General features: G+C 41.1%; 1 protein-coding gene across 26 annotated transcripts in view; it reads left to right on the top strand.

Annotated features, from left to right (window-relative positions):
* sorbs2b (sorbin and SH3 domain containing 2b) overlaps positions 1–21605 on the top strand; it is a 485383-nt gene that overhangs the window by 335163 nt on the left and 128615 nt on the right. For 17 of the 26 annotated variants that reach the window (XM_072595463.1, XM_072595454.1, XM_072595483.1 and 14 more), the window contains 5 exons: positions 2660–3127; positions 5112–5253; positions 8525–8694; positions 18909–18975; positions 21423–21470. In XM_072595463.1, the coding sequence (XP_072451564.1) occupies positions 2660–3127; positions 5112–5253; positions 8525–8694; positions 18909–18975; positions 21423–21470 (895 nt within the window). The remainder of the gene's footprint in view (positions 1–2659; positions 3128–5111; positions 5254–8524; positions 8695–18908; positions 18976–21422; positions 21471–21605) is intronic. The other 9 variants (XM_072595587.1, XM_072595616.1, XM_072595661.1 and 6 more) reach the window with 5 other exon arrangements.

Raw genomic sequence — 21605 nt, 5'->3', positions numbered from 1 at the left:
CAGGAAATTTAGCATGGCCAATTCACCTGACCTGTACATCTTTGGACTGTGGGAGGAAACCGGAGCAAACCCACACAGACACGGGGAGAACGTGCAAACTCCACACAGTCAGTCGCCTGAGGCGGGAATTGAACCCGGGTCTCTAGCGCTGTGAGGCAGCAGTGCTAACCACCGTGCCGCCCACAATGTGACTGACTCTGAAATTGTAACCTGAAATGGCCTAGCAAGCTACTCCATAGCAGGGCAATTAGGCATCGTTAAGAGTTCCTGGCCTGACCTAAAAATGAATAAAGAATAAAACCGTGCTCTGGAAATTGTTGCTTGACGTTCTGCACTTTTTACTTTTGTCTTTGACTTGTTTTAATTTTAAACTCCTTTATTTAATTAAAATTTCCCAGGTTGAGCAATTTTAAAATGAGATTCTGTACTTTTATTTGAAGGAGCTTTCTGGCATTGGTGACGTAAGTTAAATTTCTCACTTTAGTACTAGTTATTACATCAGCAGTAGTTATGGTGATGGAAAAAAATCTCTAAAAGGACTAAGTTTTAAATCAATCTTTGAAAGCTGTATGACTTTGAAATATCCCTTTATTATTGGAGACTGCTGTAATGAGTCTGAAAAACAACAATTTGTCTAAATTTTGTTCAACTTTGACAAGCTAGACAAAACTATATTCACAAATTATTATATTTTCACCAGTATTGACACTGGTACAGAATCTGCTGCTGATCTCAAAGAACTCATTCGCTGAAGTTGAATGAAGATCTGTGGATGCTGGAGATCTGAAACAAATAGAACAGAAATTGCTGGAGAAACTCAGCAGGTCTGGCAGCACCTGCAGAGGGAAAACACAGTTCACGTTTCGGGTCCAACACCCATCTTCAGAACTGGAGAATTTTCACTGGACTCGAAATGCTAACTCTCCACATTCACTCCACCAGTCTTAAAGATAGGCTTTAATTGCATTGTGGAGAAGAAATGTTATCCTTGCAAGAAACCACACTTTTCTTGTAAAAATGTATTCCAGTTATTTGGTTGAATAAGTTTTCAATTTTCTATGGTATGAATGTTAATAGATTTTATAAAATTAGAGTTATTGAGGCTTGCAGTAAAATTCTTAGCTTTAATACCTTGGAAGTTCTAATCATATATTCTGCAAAAGCAAAATTTGATTCAATTAAGTATTTTTGAACTTAATGGAAAAAGTCACTTTTTGTCAAAGTGTTTTTGTCTTGGAGAAGCAATAGCATGATGGTCATGTCTCTGCACTAATTGCCCTGAACCACAGGCTCTAATGTTCTGGGACCTCTGTTCCACCATTGCAAAGAAATCTAAAATCAGTAAAAATCTTGAATCAAATGTTCGGCTAACACTGATCAGGTAACCACAGTAATTGTCGTAAAACTAATGCCCTCTACTGAAGGAAATCTACCATCCTTCCCTGGCCTGGCTTATGTGTGACTCCTGAATTAAACTAGTGTGCTCTTAACTGCCCTCAGAACTGCGAACATAAGAACATATAAACCAGGAGCAGCAGTAGGCAATTCAGCCCCTTGAGCCTGCTCCGCCATTTAATACGATCATGGCGGATCTCACCTCAGCCTCAATTCCACTTTCCTGCCCCCTCTCCATAACTCTTCAACCCATTAGGAATTAGAAATCTGTGGCTCGTCTCCTTGAAGTTACTGAATGTTCCAGCATCCATCACACTCTGGGTGAGTGAATTCCACAGATCTACGTTCCTTTTAGAGAAGGGTCCTGGAAGCAGAAGCCTAACAAATCACTTAGTTTGAGAGCAATTAGGGATGGGCAGTGGCCAACGATGTCCGTAATCTCTGAATAAAAGGCAATTCACCACGAAGGGAAAACAGCATTTATACTGAATGAGGAGAGTGCTAATTGGTTAGTTAGAAGACTCTGATTGGTAGAGGTGTTGCCATGGAAAGGACACCAATTTGTGAACTTGTACTTTTGCTTTAATTTTCACTGCATCAAATGTCTGCTTTAACACACGGGAAATATGTTGGTGCATATTTTAATGGATTTGTGGCCTGTGCTGAACTGTGATGTTAACATGTGAAGAAGCTTGAGAGTGGTCCCCAGTGAGGAGCTGCTGACTACTAGTCTGAATCAAATCTTTAGTTATCAGTACAGTGTGAGGAGCTCAATTATTAGTTCCTTTGTGATTTGGAGATGCTGGTGCTTGACTGGGGTGTACAAAGTTAAAAATCTCACGACACCAGGTTATAGTCCAACAGGTTATATTTGGAAGCACTAGCTTTCGGAGCACTGCTCTCTCATCAGGTGGTTGCCTAATGAATCACCGGATGAAGGAGCAGCGCTCTGAAAGCTAGTGCTTCCAAATAAACCTGTTGGACTATAACCTGGTGTTGAGATTTTTAACCTAGTTCCTTTGTACTTTGGAAACAGCTCAGAAGTGTATTATTGAATTTAAATGCAAATTCTGTGATAATCACCATTAACAACATAATTGAGGCACAGAGGGAAGCAATGTTCTTTCTTCGTTTTACTACATCCTACATTCAATGGGAATTTGAGAATTAACTGAAGACGTTGTTTGGAAGACTGTTTGCTTACTTTCCCCAATATTTAATAACCTGTTTTATGTTTACCCCCATAATATTCTCCCTCCTTCAGCCTGAAAGTCAGTCAGAAGAGAAAATGGCATCCAAGACTAATACATCACAAGGATGCCGGCATATCACATCAGACGTTGCTTCACCTCTTCCTCTGCTACCCACTAACAGGACTCTTCTCTCGCCTTGCTATGGTGTGGAGCGAGAGCCAGCTACCTTGCCAACCTTCGATGACTTCATCCCTTCCCACCTCCTGAAAGCCCGTTACCCTACCCTGTCATCTTACAATCTTCTTTCCCTGAGCTCGAATCTTTTCACAACCCCGAATGAAGCATCTTCGTTTGTTACTGACTCCACTCTGAGTGAATATTCGTCTTGCAACCTGAGTGAGTCCTCCACGGCCATTCTAGATGAGCTGCAAACCTGTGGCTACGAAACCACGGATCATTCTGACACTCCATCCCCAACCCTGAGTCGGATGTCTGCAATAACTGATGATACAACTACCACCACTACTGCTCCCACTCATGTAATTACCCTTCCTGTTAACCCACCTTGCTGAAAGAGGTGGCAGAATTCAAGTAGGGAATAACATAACAAGAATCCCTCATTCAAGGTGTCCGCATGTTCTGTATCGTGTCTTGTTATTTGCTACATAATTTACTTAATTCCCACTTGTGCCAGTTGCAACCACTGCTACCTACTAACAGTTTGTCAGTTAGCAAATATGGATGTCTCTTTTTTTTGTTGGTCTGGTTTATTCACTTGACTGTGTTACATCAGTCTTCCCAGTGGTTCCAAATTAGGAACAAAGTGGACCAATTAAAATATTTGCCAATGTTAGGAATTTGCCAAGTTCTTTTGAATTTATACCATGTAACTTATGTCCATTTCTGATGCTTTGGGCACATGATTAAAGATATTAAAAATCCAATTCAAGTTAAGACTGAAAGGCTTTTTAAGTGTCACTAAGAATAGTTAGAATATGCGTGATAACCATTATTTTCCATCAGGACCTTTAAAATAACTATGATCAGCATGAGAAGGGCAACTATAATCAATTTATCAAGACCTTTTCAAACTATGAACTTACAATGAAAGGTTGCAATGTTAATTAATATAAATCAAAAAATATTGGATCTTTTGCCTGTTATCAAAATCTGTTCTCGTGAGTGCTTTAAGCGCAAACAGAACTGCTGTGGAAGGTGTATATTTCCATTTGCTCAATGATTTGTTGAGTGGAATAAATTAGAATTGAACTAACCTTTCCTCTTCTCATCTTATTTTCACTTCATCAATTTCATAATTCTCTTTCTATTGTATGTTTGAAACTAACACCTTCTGGAATGTATTCAGGGAACTGAAAATCCTCCCTTGGTTTATCTTGCTACAAAGGAAATGTATTTTAAAAATAAGTTTAACAATATCTATGCTTATTGCAAAGTTCATATGGTCAGTAACATCGCTGAGTGCACGACTGAGTCATATTTCAACACAACCTTTCAGCTTTACCACAATTACATTGCGTTTGAAGATCTTTTGAACACACAGTTGGGTGTACATTCACATTGCTTGTATAGGTGCAGGAAAAATTCAAAAGAGATCCAGATACAGGTTCATTGCTTCAACCATTCTGCAGATAGTTGGACTCAGAATTTTTCTCTTAAACCTTAATTTCATAGCATTGCAAAATCCTTACTGGGAACATTAATTTTGAATTTGTTAGAGATTCTGTGCTGATATTAATGAAGCTAATTCCTTTTTCTTAAAATCCATGTGATTTCTTAATGAACAAAAAGGAAATGAAACGTGAAGGAGTCATATAGTTTAATGGTGTTAGGGACTGTTGGTGGCAGGACTGCTGAAGGTTCACGTGCTTTACTATAGAATCAGGAGAGAGAGTGTTTAGCAAATGTGGGCAAATGCTTCAACACCTTTTCCAAAAATGGATAAAACCCCAGACATTATTAGCTAAACCAGATCCCCAAGAAAATAACAACGTGTTTTACCAAATTCTAGTCACTTTAATCATTTATCCTATTCTAACTCATGTTTTGTTTTGTAGATATTGAAGCACTGACTGCATGAGGTTACAAAAAATACATTTAGTTTTATTTTCATTGAAACTAATATTCCCTCATTTGGAGATAACCATTGTGTTAGCATTGTCAGAATCCAGAATGCAGTGAAACTAAACTAATGTGGAGTTGGGAGTATTGGATGGTAGGAGCGGTATCCCTGCCTGGAAGATTGCAGTAGTGTGTGAAAGCATTTGTCTGGAAAGTTGGAATGCTTTGGAGGAAAGCTCACTGTAAATTCACATTAGCAATCTTGATATCAGATGGCACTCTACTCTCACACTAGTGACCTGTGTATGTTTCTGTACGTACTAATCACATCACCACTGTTCCCTCTCGTGGGTGACGAAGTCTTGCATCCTCCCACCTTAATAAAGTAGTATCAGTTCATTACTGGGTACTGATAATGGTCCGCTTTGTTCTTGATGTATACAGATGGTGGTGAATGGAAATTCTCGCACTGATAGCAGCAGTCCAATGAGTTATTTGCAAAGGCCCTTCTCACCATCATCAGCTTATTCTTCATCACCTTCAGTAAATCCAAACATCGTTACAATGCAACACAGCAGAACCATGGGTAAGCTGTTTCTGTGCAATGTTTACTTTGTGCAGTTGTGTTATAGGCTTTGAATTAATCATTTGGCAATGAACACTTGTTTAATCTGTAACAATGACCTATATTGTGCAGTGACATATGGTTTGCATATCCTAATGCAACTAATTAGTTATCTTTGTACATTTGAAAATTTAAAATGCACAACTGTTTGTAATTTTTTTTAGAATTTGTCTAATAAATAAGAAACAGTGCTTGTTAATACAAAATGCTTAAAAACTCAAACTGCTTAAAGTTCTAAGTATTTAAAGGACAGTTGTTGAAATATGTTGTTAAATCATGACCTTTGCGTTCTGTGGGTATTAATTTCATGGTTAGATAGTGAAAATGAAAATGTTATAATTTTAGCATGATGAAGTATCTCAATTGGCAAATAAATGTTTTACAGTTTTGAAGAAAAATCCCTCATTTCACAACTTTGTAAAATCCCCTCTGAGAACAGTAATTTAAAGTTTGTTATTCTCTCTGCACTGGTACTGGTGAAACAAAGTCCTTTATTGTTTTAACTCCCTGTGATTTCTTGAAAAAGTTCGTGAAGGATATGAAAAAGTTGGATGATTTAATGGCATTAATGAATGATGGAGGTGGCCATGTGCTTTGTTATAGAACAAGGAGAGAGAGTGTTAGATAAATGAAAATTCAGTGGATGCATTGGCAAACATCTCATTCCAAAATGGTGAACCCCCCCCCCCCCCCCAACATTTTACTCATTCAGTATTAATTCACCCAGATCCTCCATTGCCCACTTTCACAAAGTTTATATTTTTTCCCAAGGCACAGTGAATGCCATTAAAGTTTGCAGTTTCTCAACTAGTTTCCAGTTTATCTCCTCAAACAGTCTGCTCTCACAGATAAGTGTAGCCAAATTCAACATTATTCTAATTCCAATGATACTTTGATTTATTCCCACAGGGCAGACGCTATGGAAGCATGTAAACATAAACTGGAAATATTTCTTTAATGTTGCACCACTAAGTCAGATAGACCTATCTCTGAATGTCCCACATAATACCAAGTAATGTCAGCAACTGTTTAACGTGGATATAAAATCTAGTCCTGTTTAAATTGGTGTTGTTTACCATTTCTCACCACTTACTTTCATTAAAAAATGAACTTCATTATTGCTGCAGTTTAGTTCTAGCGCTCGGAAGATACTGAATGACACTTTTTTTTTGTCAGTGAGCCATATTTCATTTGGCATGTTCTCATTGAAGTTCTGGTACGCAATCAGAGTTTTCACCTAAATTTACTTTTGCGTGCATTTATCTCAAAGTGCTGAGTCATTATTTATCTCATCACGCAAACCGTTTCCGTGAAGTAATTGCAGACTTGGTGCAGAATTTTCAAGAGCTCGTGGAGGTGGTTTTTTTTTGTTGGAGAACAGGAATGAAATCTAATCAGGCCAAATCCGTACCATATTCCTGCCTCCACAAGATTCTACTGGAGATACGGTGTTGCCAGTACTGGTTATCTGATTGATTATTCTCTTCAAATACCATGAGGTTTTGATTAAAGACACAGTTCTGACACCATGTAGATTTTCTGGTGGTCCATTTGGTACCCATCAAGTCAGGAGCTGTCCATGAAACAGACATGGCGTCCCAGTGCTGTACTGAGTAATTGTCGGAATCTGGAGCTCTGTCCAACGGGGTAAACGCCACACCAAGTAATGGCAGCAAGGACTGCCTTTTGCTAAATGAGACTTCACCAGCATTTGATTCTGAACCATTTTAATTGTTATTTGTGTCCAGTGATGGGGACTGGAGGCACCCTCACATCTCATGATGTACTTCAGCAGTGCCCGCCACTGATGGTGAGACTGTTAGCCCCTGTAGGCCCTCAAGAGTAGGGTTCCAGTCACCATCTTTAACTGGATGGGAATCCTAGCGGCTGCAACTTAAGTAGCCATTTTCTCCAAAACCGCCATTGGAATCTCACCAGCTATAGTGCACCCAGGTGTTGGGATCAAGATATTGGAATTAAAACTGTCCATTGTTCTTAGTTCCTGTGACACTCCACCATTAACAATTTAGCAGTCTCCTATGGTACAAAGACTCCAGGCACAACATCAGATAGCCAAATAGATGGGTGGCTACATCAAATCCTTACAGTATGGAAATAGGCCCTTCAGCCCAACAAGTCCATACCGACCCTCTGAAGTGTAACCTACCCAGACTCATTCTTCCTACTCTATATTTACTCCACAGTAATGCACCTAAGCTATACATCCCTGAACACAATGGACAGTTTAGCACAGCCAATTCACCTAACCTGCACATGTTTGGGACTGTGGGAGGAAACTCACGCAGACACGGGGAGAATGTGCAAACTCCACACAAACAGTCGCTCAAGGCTGGAATCAAGCCCGGGTCCTTGGTGCTGTGAGGCAGCAGTGCTAACCACTGAGCCTCTGTGCATCTTATTGAGTAATCATGTTACGGAGTACACTTGCAGTTCACGGTTTATTTCTTATCTTGCTGCGATGGGCTTTGTATTTTGGAAACATTGTGGGTATACAGCTCTGTGATTTGTGTCCCTTTTATGTATAAGCTCATTACATAATTTTGTCAGAAATGACTAAATGTCATGCATGTGTCTGAAGACTCTGTTGGATAACTAATGGGTCTTCTAATCCATATTTTAAAGTACTTTTATGAAGTGAACTCTTCCTTTCATGAAGCCTGAACTTAAATTTGAGTGAGAAATATGAAAAGATTCAATTTGTACCAGTTGAGTTAAAATATCATCTAGGCAAAAGTAAGGACTGCAGATGCTGGAAACCAGAGTCTAGATTAGAGTGGCGCTGGAAAAGCACAGTAGGTCAGGCAGCATCTGAGGAGCAGGAAACTCAATGTTTTGGGCAAAAGCCATTCATCAAAATATAATCTGTTCCCTAATCCTGACAATTCTGATTGTAATGTGCCATTTAATTTATTTTGTTATCTAAGTGTGGGAATGGACAGGGGAGTGATTATTTAAGTGAATGGATTCTTCCTACATAACTTGATATTCAAGCTGGAATACTGCAGTCAAAACACACTCAATACTAAATACATTTTCAAATGGGAGTAATGTGGAAGAATTATTTTGGTAATTTTGAGTTGAGGAACCTAAAGTGCCTTCAATCTGCCAATCCTCACAATATGCTTAGAACTGGTGTCATTCGAGGCACTGAAGGACATGATTTATTCATTTTGATTTGATTCTTACAGGACATCAATTTCTTTCCTTGCAGAGAACTTAAGTACATCACAGCAGAGCAAATCACCTGGTGCAGACATAATGAGCATTGACCCGGTTTACAGGACATCAGAGGAGGAGAAGAAAGTCACGGTAATTAAAGCACCGCATTATGCAGGAATTGGCCCTGTTGATGAATCTGGAATACCTATAGCCATAAGGACGGTAGGAATATATTTCTTTTTCTCACTTTATTTTTGCTCTCTCAATTTTTTTTGCAGAGCAGACACTATTTCCAAAATTTCCTCATCCATTTGCATCCTGGTTAGAGCTTGAGGGCAAGAAATAATGATTGGAGAAGGCTTGTCTTTGAATTTCAAATTGTACATACTCCAAAAAATTTCGAAACAATTTCTTACTGGATTTCCTTGTGATTATATCATGATTACCTCCTCTCATTTCCAATGGCCTTGCAGGCAGGAACATTTTCACCCTGTCAAATCCATCATTGTCTGAGGACTTATATCAAGTTACCTTAGCCTTCCTTTTATTTTTAAGAGATAAGAGTCCCAATTTCTGTTCCACATTCCCTGCCAAGTTTACCTGCCCAGTTCCAAAATCATCCTTGTACATTTTTCTCACCCTTTCATCAAAGCCCCTTTATCCTTTTCATAATATGGAGATCAGAATGGTGCACAATACTTGAAATGTTGTTAAACCATCTGATACTTGAATAAAGGTTTTACATTACTTGTCCACTTTCCAATCTTATCCCTCCATAAGGAAATTCCAATGATGTGGTTGTATCAATGACCTTAGTAGAATATATAATTACTACATTCAGTGATTTATGTTTTTGTAGCCAAGCCTTTTGCATTCAGCCTCTGATTGCCCAAGCAGTGTTTGGCCTCCCTCTTCTCTCCTTCCAAACTGCATCATCTCACAGTTGACAATATTGAAATAGATCTATCTACTACACACCAGTTGTTTGAGCTTAGTAATGTTTTCCTGCATTTTTCCACACTCTTCCTGAGTATTAACTGCAACTTCTAAGTCAGCATTAACTGCGAATTTTGAAATTTTGCTTCTAATTCCTGAGGTGAAATCAATAATTAGGTAGCAACAGTCTGGGTGCCATATCACTTCCCATCTTTTTGAAATCTTAATCATGACCTTTAAACCTCACTCTCTACTTTCTCTCTTGCATCTGCCTTGTTATCCTTCTGTAATCTGTCCTCAGACTCCAGATGCTCTGATCTTAAATCATGAGCTTGATTTTTATCAGCCTGATGTTTGAGTGGCTGTGATGGTAAACCATGTTTATTATTCACTGCACCATCTTTTAATAAGTGAAACATCTATTTAACAGTGAAGTGTTTGCTTTTGTGATTAAACTTATAATTTTAGTGGAATTGAAGAAGAGTGTGGTCGTGAATTTTGATTTCCTTATATGCTGTCCCTATGGATCCAACACTTAATTATATAATTACATCATTAGTCCTAATCTTCACTGCAATATTGGTACAGACAGCTTCAAAAATTGGAAAAAACAACATTCATTTTCAATTGTCTCAATTGCTTAAGAAAAATTACATTTTGGTATCAAAGCAGCTGTCTCAGATCATAATATGACATGCATAATATTTGCTGTTGAAGAGTGTGGTTCTGGAAAAGCACAGCTGGTCAGGCAGCATCCAGGGGCAGGAGAACCGACGTTTCTACCATAAACTCTTCATCAGGAATGACGGGCAGGCCCAAGGGAGCTGAGAGATAACTGGGAGAGGATGAGGCTGGGGGAAGGTAGCTGGGAAAGTGATAGATAAACAAAATAGGGGGTGAAGGTGATAAGTTGGTGATAGGTCAGTGTTCTGGATTGGTGGTGCTGGAAGAGCACAGCAGTTCAGGCAGTATCCGAGGAGCAGTAAAGTCGACGTTTCGGGCAAAAGCCCTTCATCGGGAATAAAGGCAGAGAGCCTGAAGCGTGGAGAGATAAGCTAGAGGAGGGTGGGGGTGGGGAGAAAATAGCATAGAGTACAATATGTGAGTGGGGGTGGGGGGGGATGAAGGTGATAGGTCAGGGAGGAGGGTGGAGTGGATAGGTGGAAAAGAAGATAGGTAGGTAGGACAAGTCATGGGGACAGTGCTGAGCTGGACGTTTGGAACTAGGGTGAGGAGGGGGAAGGGGAAATGAAGAAACTGTTGAAGTCCACATTGATGCCCTGAGGGTGAAGTGTTCTGAGGCAGAAGATGAGGCGTTCTTCCTCCAGGCGTCTGGTGATGAGGGAGCGGCGGTGAAGGAGGCCCAGGACCTTCATGTCCTCGGCAGAGTGGGAGGGGGAGTTGAAATGTTGGGCCACAGGGTGGTGTGGTTGATTGATGCGGGTGTCCTGGAGATATTCGCTAAAGCGCTCTGCTAGGAGGCGTCCAGTCTCCCCAATGTAGAGGAGACCGCATCGGGAGCAACGGATACAGTAAATGATATTAGTGGATGTGCAGGTAAAACTTTGATGGATGTGGAAGGCTCCTTTAGGGCCTTGGATGGAGGTGAGGGAGGAGGTGTTGCAGTTCCTGCGGTGGCAGGGGAAGGTGCCAGGATGGGAGGGTGGGTTTTAGGGGGGGCATGGACCTGACCAGGTAGTCACGGAGGGAGCGGTCTTTGCGGAAGGCGGAAAGGGTTGGGGAGGGAAATATATCCCTGGTGGTGGAGTTTTTTTGGAGGTGGCGGAAATGTCGGCGGATGATTTGGTTTATGCAAAGGTTGATAGGGTGGAAGGTGAGCACCAGGAGCATTCTGTCCTGGTTACTGTTGGAGGGGTGGGGTCTGAGGGCGGAGGTACAGGATGTGGATGAGATGCATTGGAGGGCATCCTTAACCAGGGAAGGGAAGGGAAGGGAAATTGCGGTCTCTAACGAAGGAGGCCATCTGGTGTGTTCTGTGGTGGAAGTGGTCCTCCTGGGAGCAGATACGGCAGAGGTGGAGGAATTGGGAATATGGGATGGCATTTTTGCAAGAGATAGGGTGGGAAGAGGTGTAATCCAGGTAGCTGTGGGAGTCGGTGGGTTTGTAAAAAATGTCAGGGTCAAGTCGGTTGTCATTAATAGAGATGGAGAGGTCCAGGAAGAGGAGGGTGGTGTCAGAGGTGGTCCAGGTAAATTTCAGATCAGGGTGGAATGTGTTGGTGAAGTTGATGAATTGCTCAACCTCCTCGCGGGAGCACAAGGTGGCGCCAATGCAGTCATCAATGTAGTGGAGGAAGAGGTGGGGAGTGGTAATTACGGAAGATCAACTGTTCTACATAGCCAACAAAGAGACAGGCATAGCTGGGGCCCATACGGGTGCCCATGGCTACGCCTTTGGTCTAGAGGAAGTGGGAGGATTCGAAGGAGAAATTGTTAAGGGTGAGGACTTAAGGTGGTTAATGTCGCGGCGGTAGTTGGCTATGAAGAAATCGAGGGCAGGTAAGAGGCCAGCACAGGGTGTCCAGGTGGATGAGGTGTGTTGGAGGTGGGAGAAGGGGTCGTCAGAGGGTGGGTGAGAATCCTGGTTGAAGAAGTAGGTGCAGAGGCGAAGGCGGCGGAAGAATTGTTTGATGTCTCACTGCGTGTTAAACTCGTTAATCCAAGAGCGTAGGGGAATGAAGGTGAGGCCTCTGCCGAGGACTAATCTTTCATCTTCAGAGAGGGGTAGTTCTGGAGGGATGGTGAAAATACGGCAGGGTTGGGAGCTAGGACCTAGGACCTGGTGTGGGGCTGGAGCTAGGAGTGGGGGCGGGAATCGGGGCGGGGACGGAGATCGGAGCAGGGGTGGGGTTCGGCGTGGCGACGGAGATCGGCGTGGGGGAGTCAGTGTTTCCTACTGAAGAAATAATATTATTGATTGATAGGAAATACTATAAATGATCTGTGTAGGTACTTATATAATGTACAAAACAAGGACAGAGTTAAAGAAATATCAGAAATCCTAATTTGATCAACTTCTCCATTACCATACCCATTTGATCTCATTCAATATCTCCCATCTTCTATCCTTTCACAAACCTTTCTTTCCTCCTTGCCCCATCAATTCATATTCTAAACATGATCTCTGACTTGTCTTAGTTTGGACGAAAGGTCATTGACCTATGCTGTCATCTCTTGTTTCTCTGCCCACAGGTGCTACCTTATCTGTGAAATATTTCCAGCATTTTCTATTTTTTTCTCAGTTTGCCAGCTTCTGGAGTTTTTTTTTGGTTTGCATGGTTCTGAAGTTGGTACCTGCTCCCCCAGTTCCCACTGCAAGACTTAAATTACATTTGATTCATTGAAGAAAGCATTGTTTTTCATAAAGGGATTTCTAGATATTTTTTCAAGAAAAAGAAATCTTGACCCACTTTTTTCCTCATCGGTATATTACGATTATTATACAGTGAGAACATTTTTCCAAAAGCTGAAAATATTTGAGGTCTCTTTAACCACGACAGACAGAATATCTGCAAAACATTATTGTTGAAACTGGTGTGCACTTGTTTCTAAACTCACTGGCATCTCTTGACTCCAGTCACACTTGAGGATGTGTAACAAAATAATAACATAGTGAATGTCTGAAGTATTTGGTATTTTGACCCAAACACCCCTGCCATACTGTATTGACCACTTAGGTTTTTATGTTTAAAGGGAGTAATTTGCCCTTTCTTAGCTGCCTATGTTGTAAGTTTCATTTATGAGGATTTCTTTTAAATGAGAAATTGGATGCAAGTAAGCCAACAACGTCACCTCACTAAATATGCCATGCGAAGATCTGTCATGGGCTTACAGCAAAACCCTTAACCACAAGTGCTGTTCATATAAAATGATGAAAAAAATATTTTTGACTATCTTCCTTAGAGTTGTCACTTCCAACTTAAAATTAAAGTGTCCTATTTTGAATATCCTGACTCATCTCACCACCACTCCCTTTCATTTTATTTTTGCTGCATGCATTTTATTCCATTAAGCGCATAGGCCATTGATTTTTTTAAAATTGTGCAGCCATATACTCATAGTTATTAAAGGGACCGACATGTGTTCTGCCTTTGCTAGAGCATTCCAATTGTTGCATGGCAACAACACTCAGAGGAAATGTTGCACTTCTCCAGCTTTCTCTCCCAACTTGATCAGGTGTACCCGAGAACTCTGTGGGAAGCTGGAGAAGTGATTGCTGGGCCTCTTGCTGAGATATTTGTATCATCAATAGTCTCAGGTGAGGTGCCGGAAGACTGGAGGTTGGCAAACGTGGTGCCAATGTTTAAGAAGGGCGGTAAAGACAAGCCAGGGAACTATAGACCAGTGAGCCTGACTTCGGTGGTGGGCAAGTTGTTGGAGGGAATCCTGAGGGACAGTATGTACATGTATTTGGAAAGGCAAGGACTGATTAGGGATAGTCAACATGGCTTTGTGTGTGGGAAATCATGTCTCACAAATTTGATTGAGTTTTTTGAAGAAGTAACAAAGAAGATTGATGAGGGCAGAGCAGTAGATGTGATCTATATCGACTTCAGTAAGGCGTTCGACAAGGTTCCCCATGGGAGACTGATTAGCAAGGTTAGATCTCAAGGAATACAGGTAGAACTAGCCATTTGGGTACAGAACTGGCTCAAAGGTAGAAGACAGAGGGTGGTGGTGGAGGGTTGTTTTCCAGACTGGAGGCCTGTGACCAGTGGAGTGCCACAAGGTTCGGTGTTGGGCCCTCTACTTTTTGTCATTTACATAAATGATTTGGATGTGAGCATAAGAGGTACATTTAGTAAGTTTGCAGATGACACCAAAATTGGAGGTGTAGTGGACAGCAAAGAGTGTCACCTCAGATTACAACAGGATCTGGATCAGCTCGGCCAATGGGCTGAGAAGTGGCAGATTGAGTTTAATTCCGATAAATGCGAGCTGCTGCATTTTGGGAAAGCGAATCTTAGCAGGACTTATACACTTAATGGTAAGGTCCTAGGGAGTGTTGCTAAACAAAGAGACCTTGGAGTGCAGGTTCATAGCTCCTTGAAAGTGGAGTTGCTCCTTAGGTCTCTTTTATATCTTTCCCCTCTCACCCTAAATCTATGATCTCTAGTTCTGGACTCCCTGACCCAGGGAAAAGACTTTGTCTATTTATCCTATCCATGCCCCTCATAATTTTATAAACCTCTTAGTAAAGAAGGCGTTTGGTATGCTTTCCTTTATTGGTCAGAGTATTGAGTACAGGAGTTGGGAGGTTATGTTGCAGCTGTACAGGACATTGGTTAGGCCACTGTTGGAAAATTGCATGCAATTCTGGTCTCCTTCCTATCGGAAAGATGTTGTGAAACTTGAAAGGGTTCAGAAAAGATTTACAAGGATGTTGCCAGGGTTGGAGGATCTGAGCTATAGGGAGAGGCTGAATAGGCTGGGGCTGTTTTCCCTGGAGCGTCAGCGGCTGAGGGGTGACCTTATAGAGGTTTATAAAATTATGAGGGGCATGGATAGGATAAATAGACAAAGTCTTTTCCCTGGGTCGGGGAGTCCAGAACTAGAGATCATAGATTTAGGGTGAGAGGGGAAAGATATAAAAGAGACCTAAGGAGCAACTTTTTCACACAGAGGGTGGTATGTGTATGTAATGAGCTGCCAAAGGATGTGGTGGAGGCTGGTACAATTGCAACTTTTAAGAGGCATTTGGACGGGCATATGAATGGGAAGGGTTTAGAGGGATATGGGCCAGGTGCTGACAGGTGGGACTAAATTGGGTTGGGATATCTGGTTGGGTTGGACCGAAGGGTCTGTTTCCATGCTGTATATCTCTATGACTCAATAACTCGATGTAAAATCATCAACCTAATTTGGACTTCCAATGTCTGTGTATATCTTTCTTCTCTAGCTGAGGTAAACTTTTAAGCTTGGGGCAAGAGTAACGCATCGTCTCTTTCAATCCTTTTGGTTACTCGGTTTTTTCATTCCTGAATGTACCTCCTCAAACCATCTCTGAACCAATGCAACGAAGATCTGTGATCCCAGACCCATTCGATTATTGTCACAATACAGCTGGAGATGGCATTTCTTTCTACGCTTCTCGTTAACCATCATTCCCTCAGCCCATAACAGTTGAGATTGGAGGTTTGCTATGTAGGGATTTGGGAGTGCGGATGTCTGTCCTGACATTCTCCCATTTCAACCTGTTGTATTCACCAACACTGATTTGTTTCCCATTCCAGTTGGAACAATACAATGGCCTGCAACCCTAAATGCTTCTGTGGTAACTAATGTACATCCTACTCTGTTAGATAAAACAAAGAGACTGGGAACAGGCTGCTCACATGGAAGGCCTTTAAATCGTTGAGTGTTGACATTTCTACTCAAGTCCTGTGAATGCAGTCCTGATTTCTACCGTTGATCACATCCAACCCATGATGGGAAATGCTCATGATGATTTAGGATATTGATCCTGCGACAAGGAACTGCTTCCATACCAAGCAGCTTCAACCACACTGCGGTCTTTCTTGAGGAGATTGAATGAGAGACATTACCATGCCAGTGACCCATGTTCACAAGGAGTTGGATTATGACTAGCTATTTTCATCCAGTTGGATCCTATAACAAAGAAGCCCTCCATTGTAGCAGCTTAGGCAGTTACATATATAGCACCTCCTTATTTCAATTTCTACACTTCCATTTTGACAGGTGTTATTAATTTGTTATTCTATTCTGATGCGTATCATAGTATCTCTTGATTTAACCAATCTGGATCTATTGTATCCTGAATAACTGTCTGCTATTTCTTCATGTAGCTGGGGAAAGACCGTTCACACTGAGTTAATTCTCTTTATTAATTGATGGCTAACACACTAGACTGTCTTACTATTTCACACTCAGAATTGTCATTTACTCACAAAAGGGTTTCTTCAAAAAATATTTGAGAGGCGCATAGTTTCCAGACAGAAACTTTCACAGGCCATGATACTAATTCCTCGCATATTTTAACACTCAAGAGTTGTTTCCTGGGGGTTTACACATTTTTTTATAGTAAGGTACAACTTGTATTCAGTGGGATTGTTTTCCTCCTACCTTATTTGCCTTCCATTGCTCAAACTCAATTTGAGTTACTATTCTCCTTTCCTCCGGTTCTTCACCGGGTTCGTATGTCTGAAAGGTGAGCCCTAATTGACCAACCTTACAGAATTCTCTGGAGCAAAAGTGGAAGAAGGTAGTATCAGGAAGAGGTCATTAAGCTTCTCAAATCCATGCTGCTTGTATAAATATCATCAGCAGATTCTGGAGGATGGTCCACCATTCTAGTGTGAACCAATAAGCATTTATTAACTATTTACATTATCAGCACAGCTCAACAGCACTTCACTAGAACCTTCTTCGCACAGGTCCCAGTTCCATGTTCTTAACAAAAAGCTATTGACCTCTATCCTATACCTTAAGCAGAGATAGATAGGTTATTGATTAGTAAGGAGGTCAAAGCTAAAGGGGAGAATGCAGGAGAATGGGGTTGAGAAACCTATCAGCCATGATTGAATGATGGAGCGGACGTAATAAGCTAAATGGTTCAATTCTGCTCCTTTTTCTTGTGGTGTTCCCCAAATGTACTGATAAACCACTTACATTTCTATCTTGCTCTTTTTACCCCACCTCCTGTCAATCTCTTGTGCTGATGGCCTCAATCTCCAGCTGTGATCTTGGCTCTCTAGAGGCTATGTAGGATCATGTTTCTGTACAGACATCTCCTGGGAAGGCACTGAGATCAATATGTTGAGAGTTCTGCTTTTTAGTTGGTAGCACGCTGGAGAAAGGTTAAGTTTTTAGTTGCTTCTGCTCGATCTCTCACCTTGCCTGAGGTGTAGTGAGCTGTCATTTCTCTCTCTCTCTCTCAATGAGATAGCAGCCCCATGGCCTGGTAAGGATGTGATGACTTTATTAGTTGTTCCTGTTAGTTGCTCCTGCTTTGATGAATGAACTTCGATCAGCTCCTGGGAAGAGCTGTGTCATCTGCTGCTGCAAGAGATGAAGATTAAAATCATAGCTAATCCATAACTAAATCACGTAGAAGAGTCTGAATGAGAAATGATGTTCCTGCTCCTCCTGTGAGAAATCCTCTGGTGGTGGTGATGCTTCTCCGACAGTTTCCTCAGTTTGAGGCTGCCAGAGGCACTGTGGAGAATCATATCTCAGGAACTCCAGCAGTGAGTAGGAGTTTGCTCTCATTAACATTACAATGAACTTGAAGGTTCAGTGAAATTAGACCCTGTTGAACATTTAGACCAGCACTGGGATTTGTAGGAAGCTCTTCTGTAGCATCTACCAACTTGCTTGAAAACAGAATCACAAAATCATTATACCACAGATAGAGGCCATTCATCCCATCATATTTGTTCTCCCTGTCTTCTCCTCATAACCATACACAATGTTCCCTTCTAAAAATGCAGTCCAACTCCGATTTGAATCCACAATTGATGCTGCCTCTACCACAGTCTAAGGCACTGCATCCAGATCTAATTATTTCTTGTGAGAAAAACTGTCATCTAACTTTTACCTTTTTTGCCTCATACTTTTTTTAAAAATCCAAACAATTCAAGACTAGGTAATTCCTCTACAACAGCTATGATGGTATTAGGAAGGCCATCTAATTTCAGTCCTTCTTAACACAAAGCAGATCTGTGTTTCTTTTTCTCATGAGACATGGGCGTCCCTGGCTGGCCAGCGTTTATTGCCTGTCCCTAGTTGCCCTTAAACTGAATGACTTACAAGATCACTTCAGAGAGCAGTTGAGAGTCAGCCGCATTGTTGTGAGTTGTATGCTAGACCAGATAAGAACAACAGATTTCCTTCTCTGAAGGAATCAGATGGTTTTTCTGACAATCAGCAATGGTTTCTTGGTCATCAGTAGGTACTTAATTCAAGAATTATTTTTAATTGAAATTAAATTCTAGGTTTGAACCTGGGTCCCAGGAATGTTAGCTGATTTTCTAGTTTAACTGTCTTTTGGTAATACCACTACGCCATTGCCTCCCTCATTAGATTGTGATTGATGCTGCATCGAGTCTTCAGTGCAACAAACCAGTCACTTGGCCAGATTAGAGTGGTGCTGGAAAAGCACAGCAGGTCAGGCAGCATCCAAAGGGCAGGAAAGTCGGATGCTGCCTGACCTGCTGTGCTTTTCTAGCACTACTCTAATCTTGACCCTAATCTCCAGCATTTGCAGTACCCACTTTCGCCCAGTCACTTGACTAGTCAATGACTGTCAATATTTCTAAGATCTGAGTAGGTATTAAGTCCAAATGTTGACATTTTCAAACCAAATGATTGGAAAAAGTAATTGTTACTTCCACTTTCGGAGAATAACAAATTCCTAAGTTCTGTAAGTCGAAAAAACAAAGAGAGAGAGAGAGAGTGTGTGTGTGTGTGTATGTGTTTTACTTTTTGGTGACTAATTTAAGCTTGCATTTGTAATCTAGACAGTGGATCGACCCAAAGACTGGTATAAGACGATGTTCAAGCAAATACATATGGTCCATAAGCCAGGTATGTTTGAGACTGATGTTTGAGATAAATGATTAACATTTTGAAATTAAACTGTGAACCTCTGAGTTTTAATTTTCATGCTGTGTTATACAACAACAGCTTGTGTTTATCTTATCTCCCACTTAATGTAGAAAAACATCTCAAGGTGTTTCACTGGAGTACAGCGGAAAAATATGGGTACCCAAAGACTTCACCAGAGCGTTTAAGGAGGAAGGAATGGTTTAGGGAGAGCATTCCAAAACAAAGCACCTGCAAGGATAAAAACATTATCATTGAAGAAAAAACAAGGGGAAGGGATTATCTTAATAATATTGTAGCAAAGGAATATTCTGGAATATCTCTCTGGTGGAGGGATGGTTACAGATATGATCGGCTGAGGCTGCAGAAGAATGTCTGCAAAGGATGGAAATGTTAGGCAAATATAACTTGGTGCAGAGCAATCTTTGCATGAGCTGAGTGTTTCAGAGTGTGGAGGTTGACTTGACTATTGTAGTGGTTGAGATTCGAATTTCATGGTGAGGGTTGCCAGCAACAGATGAGCTGAGGCAGGGATGGAGGTTGGAGATGTTCCAGAGGTGGAGGACAGCCTCGGGTGACTGTCCATGTGGAGATTGCACATTCTCCCCATGTCTGCATGGGTTTCTTCCAGGTGCTCTGCTTTCCTCCCACAGTCCAAAGATGTGCAGGTTAGGTGAATTGGCTGTGCTAAATTACCCGTAGTGTTCAGAGATGTTTAGGTTAGATGCATTAGTCAGGGGTATATGTAGAGTAATAGGGTGGGGTAATGGGTCTGGATGAGTTACTCTTCGGAGGGTCAGTGTAGACCTGTTGGGCCAGATGGCCTGTTTCCACACTGTAGGGATTCTATGATTCAAAAGAAGTAGGCGTAATGGACACACTTCACAATTTTCCCATTGATGGTAATGAAAACAGGACTTAGGAAGATATGTAACTGCCCAGGAACAATTACATGCGTTACACCTGATGATAAAAGGTACAATTACTTCAGGTGTTCCCAAACTGTGGCTGGTTAATCTAAATATTCACCTCCAAGAGACCATTAACTTGTTGATAAGCCAGTGAAAACAAAACATATAAACAAACTTACTGAGGAATCTATACAGGAAAAACTTTCTTCTGTCTCATTGTGAAAAAATTTTAAACCCGAGGGAAGACTTCACTTACTTTATTTTAAATTGTACACCTGGCAGCCAGGTTTTTGGTAATGACTAAGTGTTCAAAACTGAGTACACATCCAATGTTCAGCATTGCCAGTGCACATGAACTAAACCTTGACAACTTGCATTAAGAGGACAGCTTGCAATGTACCAACTGGCTTGGTGTTCCAATAGACCACTTAAAAGGCTGCAGATACCAGTGTGCTTGGCATAGCTTGGTGAATCTAGAACTTAATCTGATGGCCTTTATTAAAGAGATGGTCCTACTTGCAGCTGATGTCCTCCTGAAATATACTGGACATCAGACAAACTTTAAATCAACCTCTATTTTAGAAGCTAATACAATACTATCCAAGTTGTTACAGTCCAAAAGCCACTTGGTGACAGATGGTGCTGGAGCTCACCTCTACTCAGAATAATTTATTTTCAAGTGAAACTTTACCTGTGTGTCCTTTATGCTGCAAACCATTTTAGAAGTTGCTCTGGGATTCTGAGGTTGGCTGGAGTAAGCCCTTCATTTATAATGTCCGGGGCTGTTGGTGGAGACCTGTTTGAACGTGTAACTGTTACAAAAATGATCCTCAAGTGTTCCTGTTACCAGAGAAGAAACATTTTGTATCTTGTTCTCTGTGCCACGCACATTTATGAACTGATTGCCTAGGGAACGCATGCTGACTTTCAAATGGCTTTGAAAGCGAATCCCTTTATTTAGAAAGGCTGAGATTTTTTTTTATCCATCCCTATACACAAGACAGTTGTAATAGCTGTACCCGACCACAAAGCCTGCACCCAGCTGCTTAAAACGTTGCATTTATTTTATTGTATTGTCTTTTTACGTGCTTTATACAGATCTGCAATGTTCCATTTTTCCACTAGAACTTATGCTTTCAACATGTTCCTTTTGTTTTGTAAAACGGTTGGCTTCTAACTGACATTATGAACCAATCATTTGAGAGCTTTGGTTACCTTAATGCCACATTGGCAAGCAAATAATGAAAGGTGGGCAGTTGACGTAGTGAAATGTCAAAATTAGAGTTGAGTGGATTTATTCACTAGGGATTTAGGGAATTAGAGGGATACCTATCCTGTGATGCAAAGGAAAATTAAACGTAATGCAGTCTGAAGTAGTTAGGGTCAGTTTAGTAAGGAGCCACTTCGATGCAAGTGGTTCACAATATATACGATTGGAAATAAAACTATTAGTCCAATTCCATTATTATCACAGCTGGCAGTAAACCACTTTCAACATGACTTTTTATTTTTTAACAGATGATGATACAGATGCATTCAATGCTACATATGCATATGTTTATCCTGGTAAGAAATTTATATTGTTTTGTTTTAGATCTCAAACTAAACTGGGAAGCAGCTTTTCCTGATTGAGCAAAATCCATGTAAATGTACCATCACTGACCTCCACTCTCAATCTTCACCCAGCAGGCCCTCTTTGTA

This window comes from Chiloscyllium punctatum, chromosome 2 (assembly GCF_047496795.1).
Source record: "Chiloscyllium punctatum isolate Juve2018m chromosome 2, sChiPun1.3, whole genome shotgun sequence".
NCBI lineage: Eukaryota > Metazoa > Chordata > Chondrichthyes > Orectolobiformes > Hemiscylliidae > Chiloscyllium > Chiloscyllium punctatum.
Note: the sequence above shows the minus strand (reverse complement) of the source record. Positions and strands in the feature narration are given on the sequence as shown.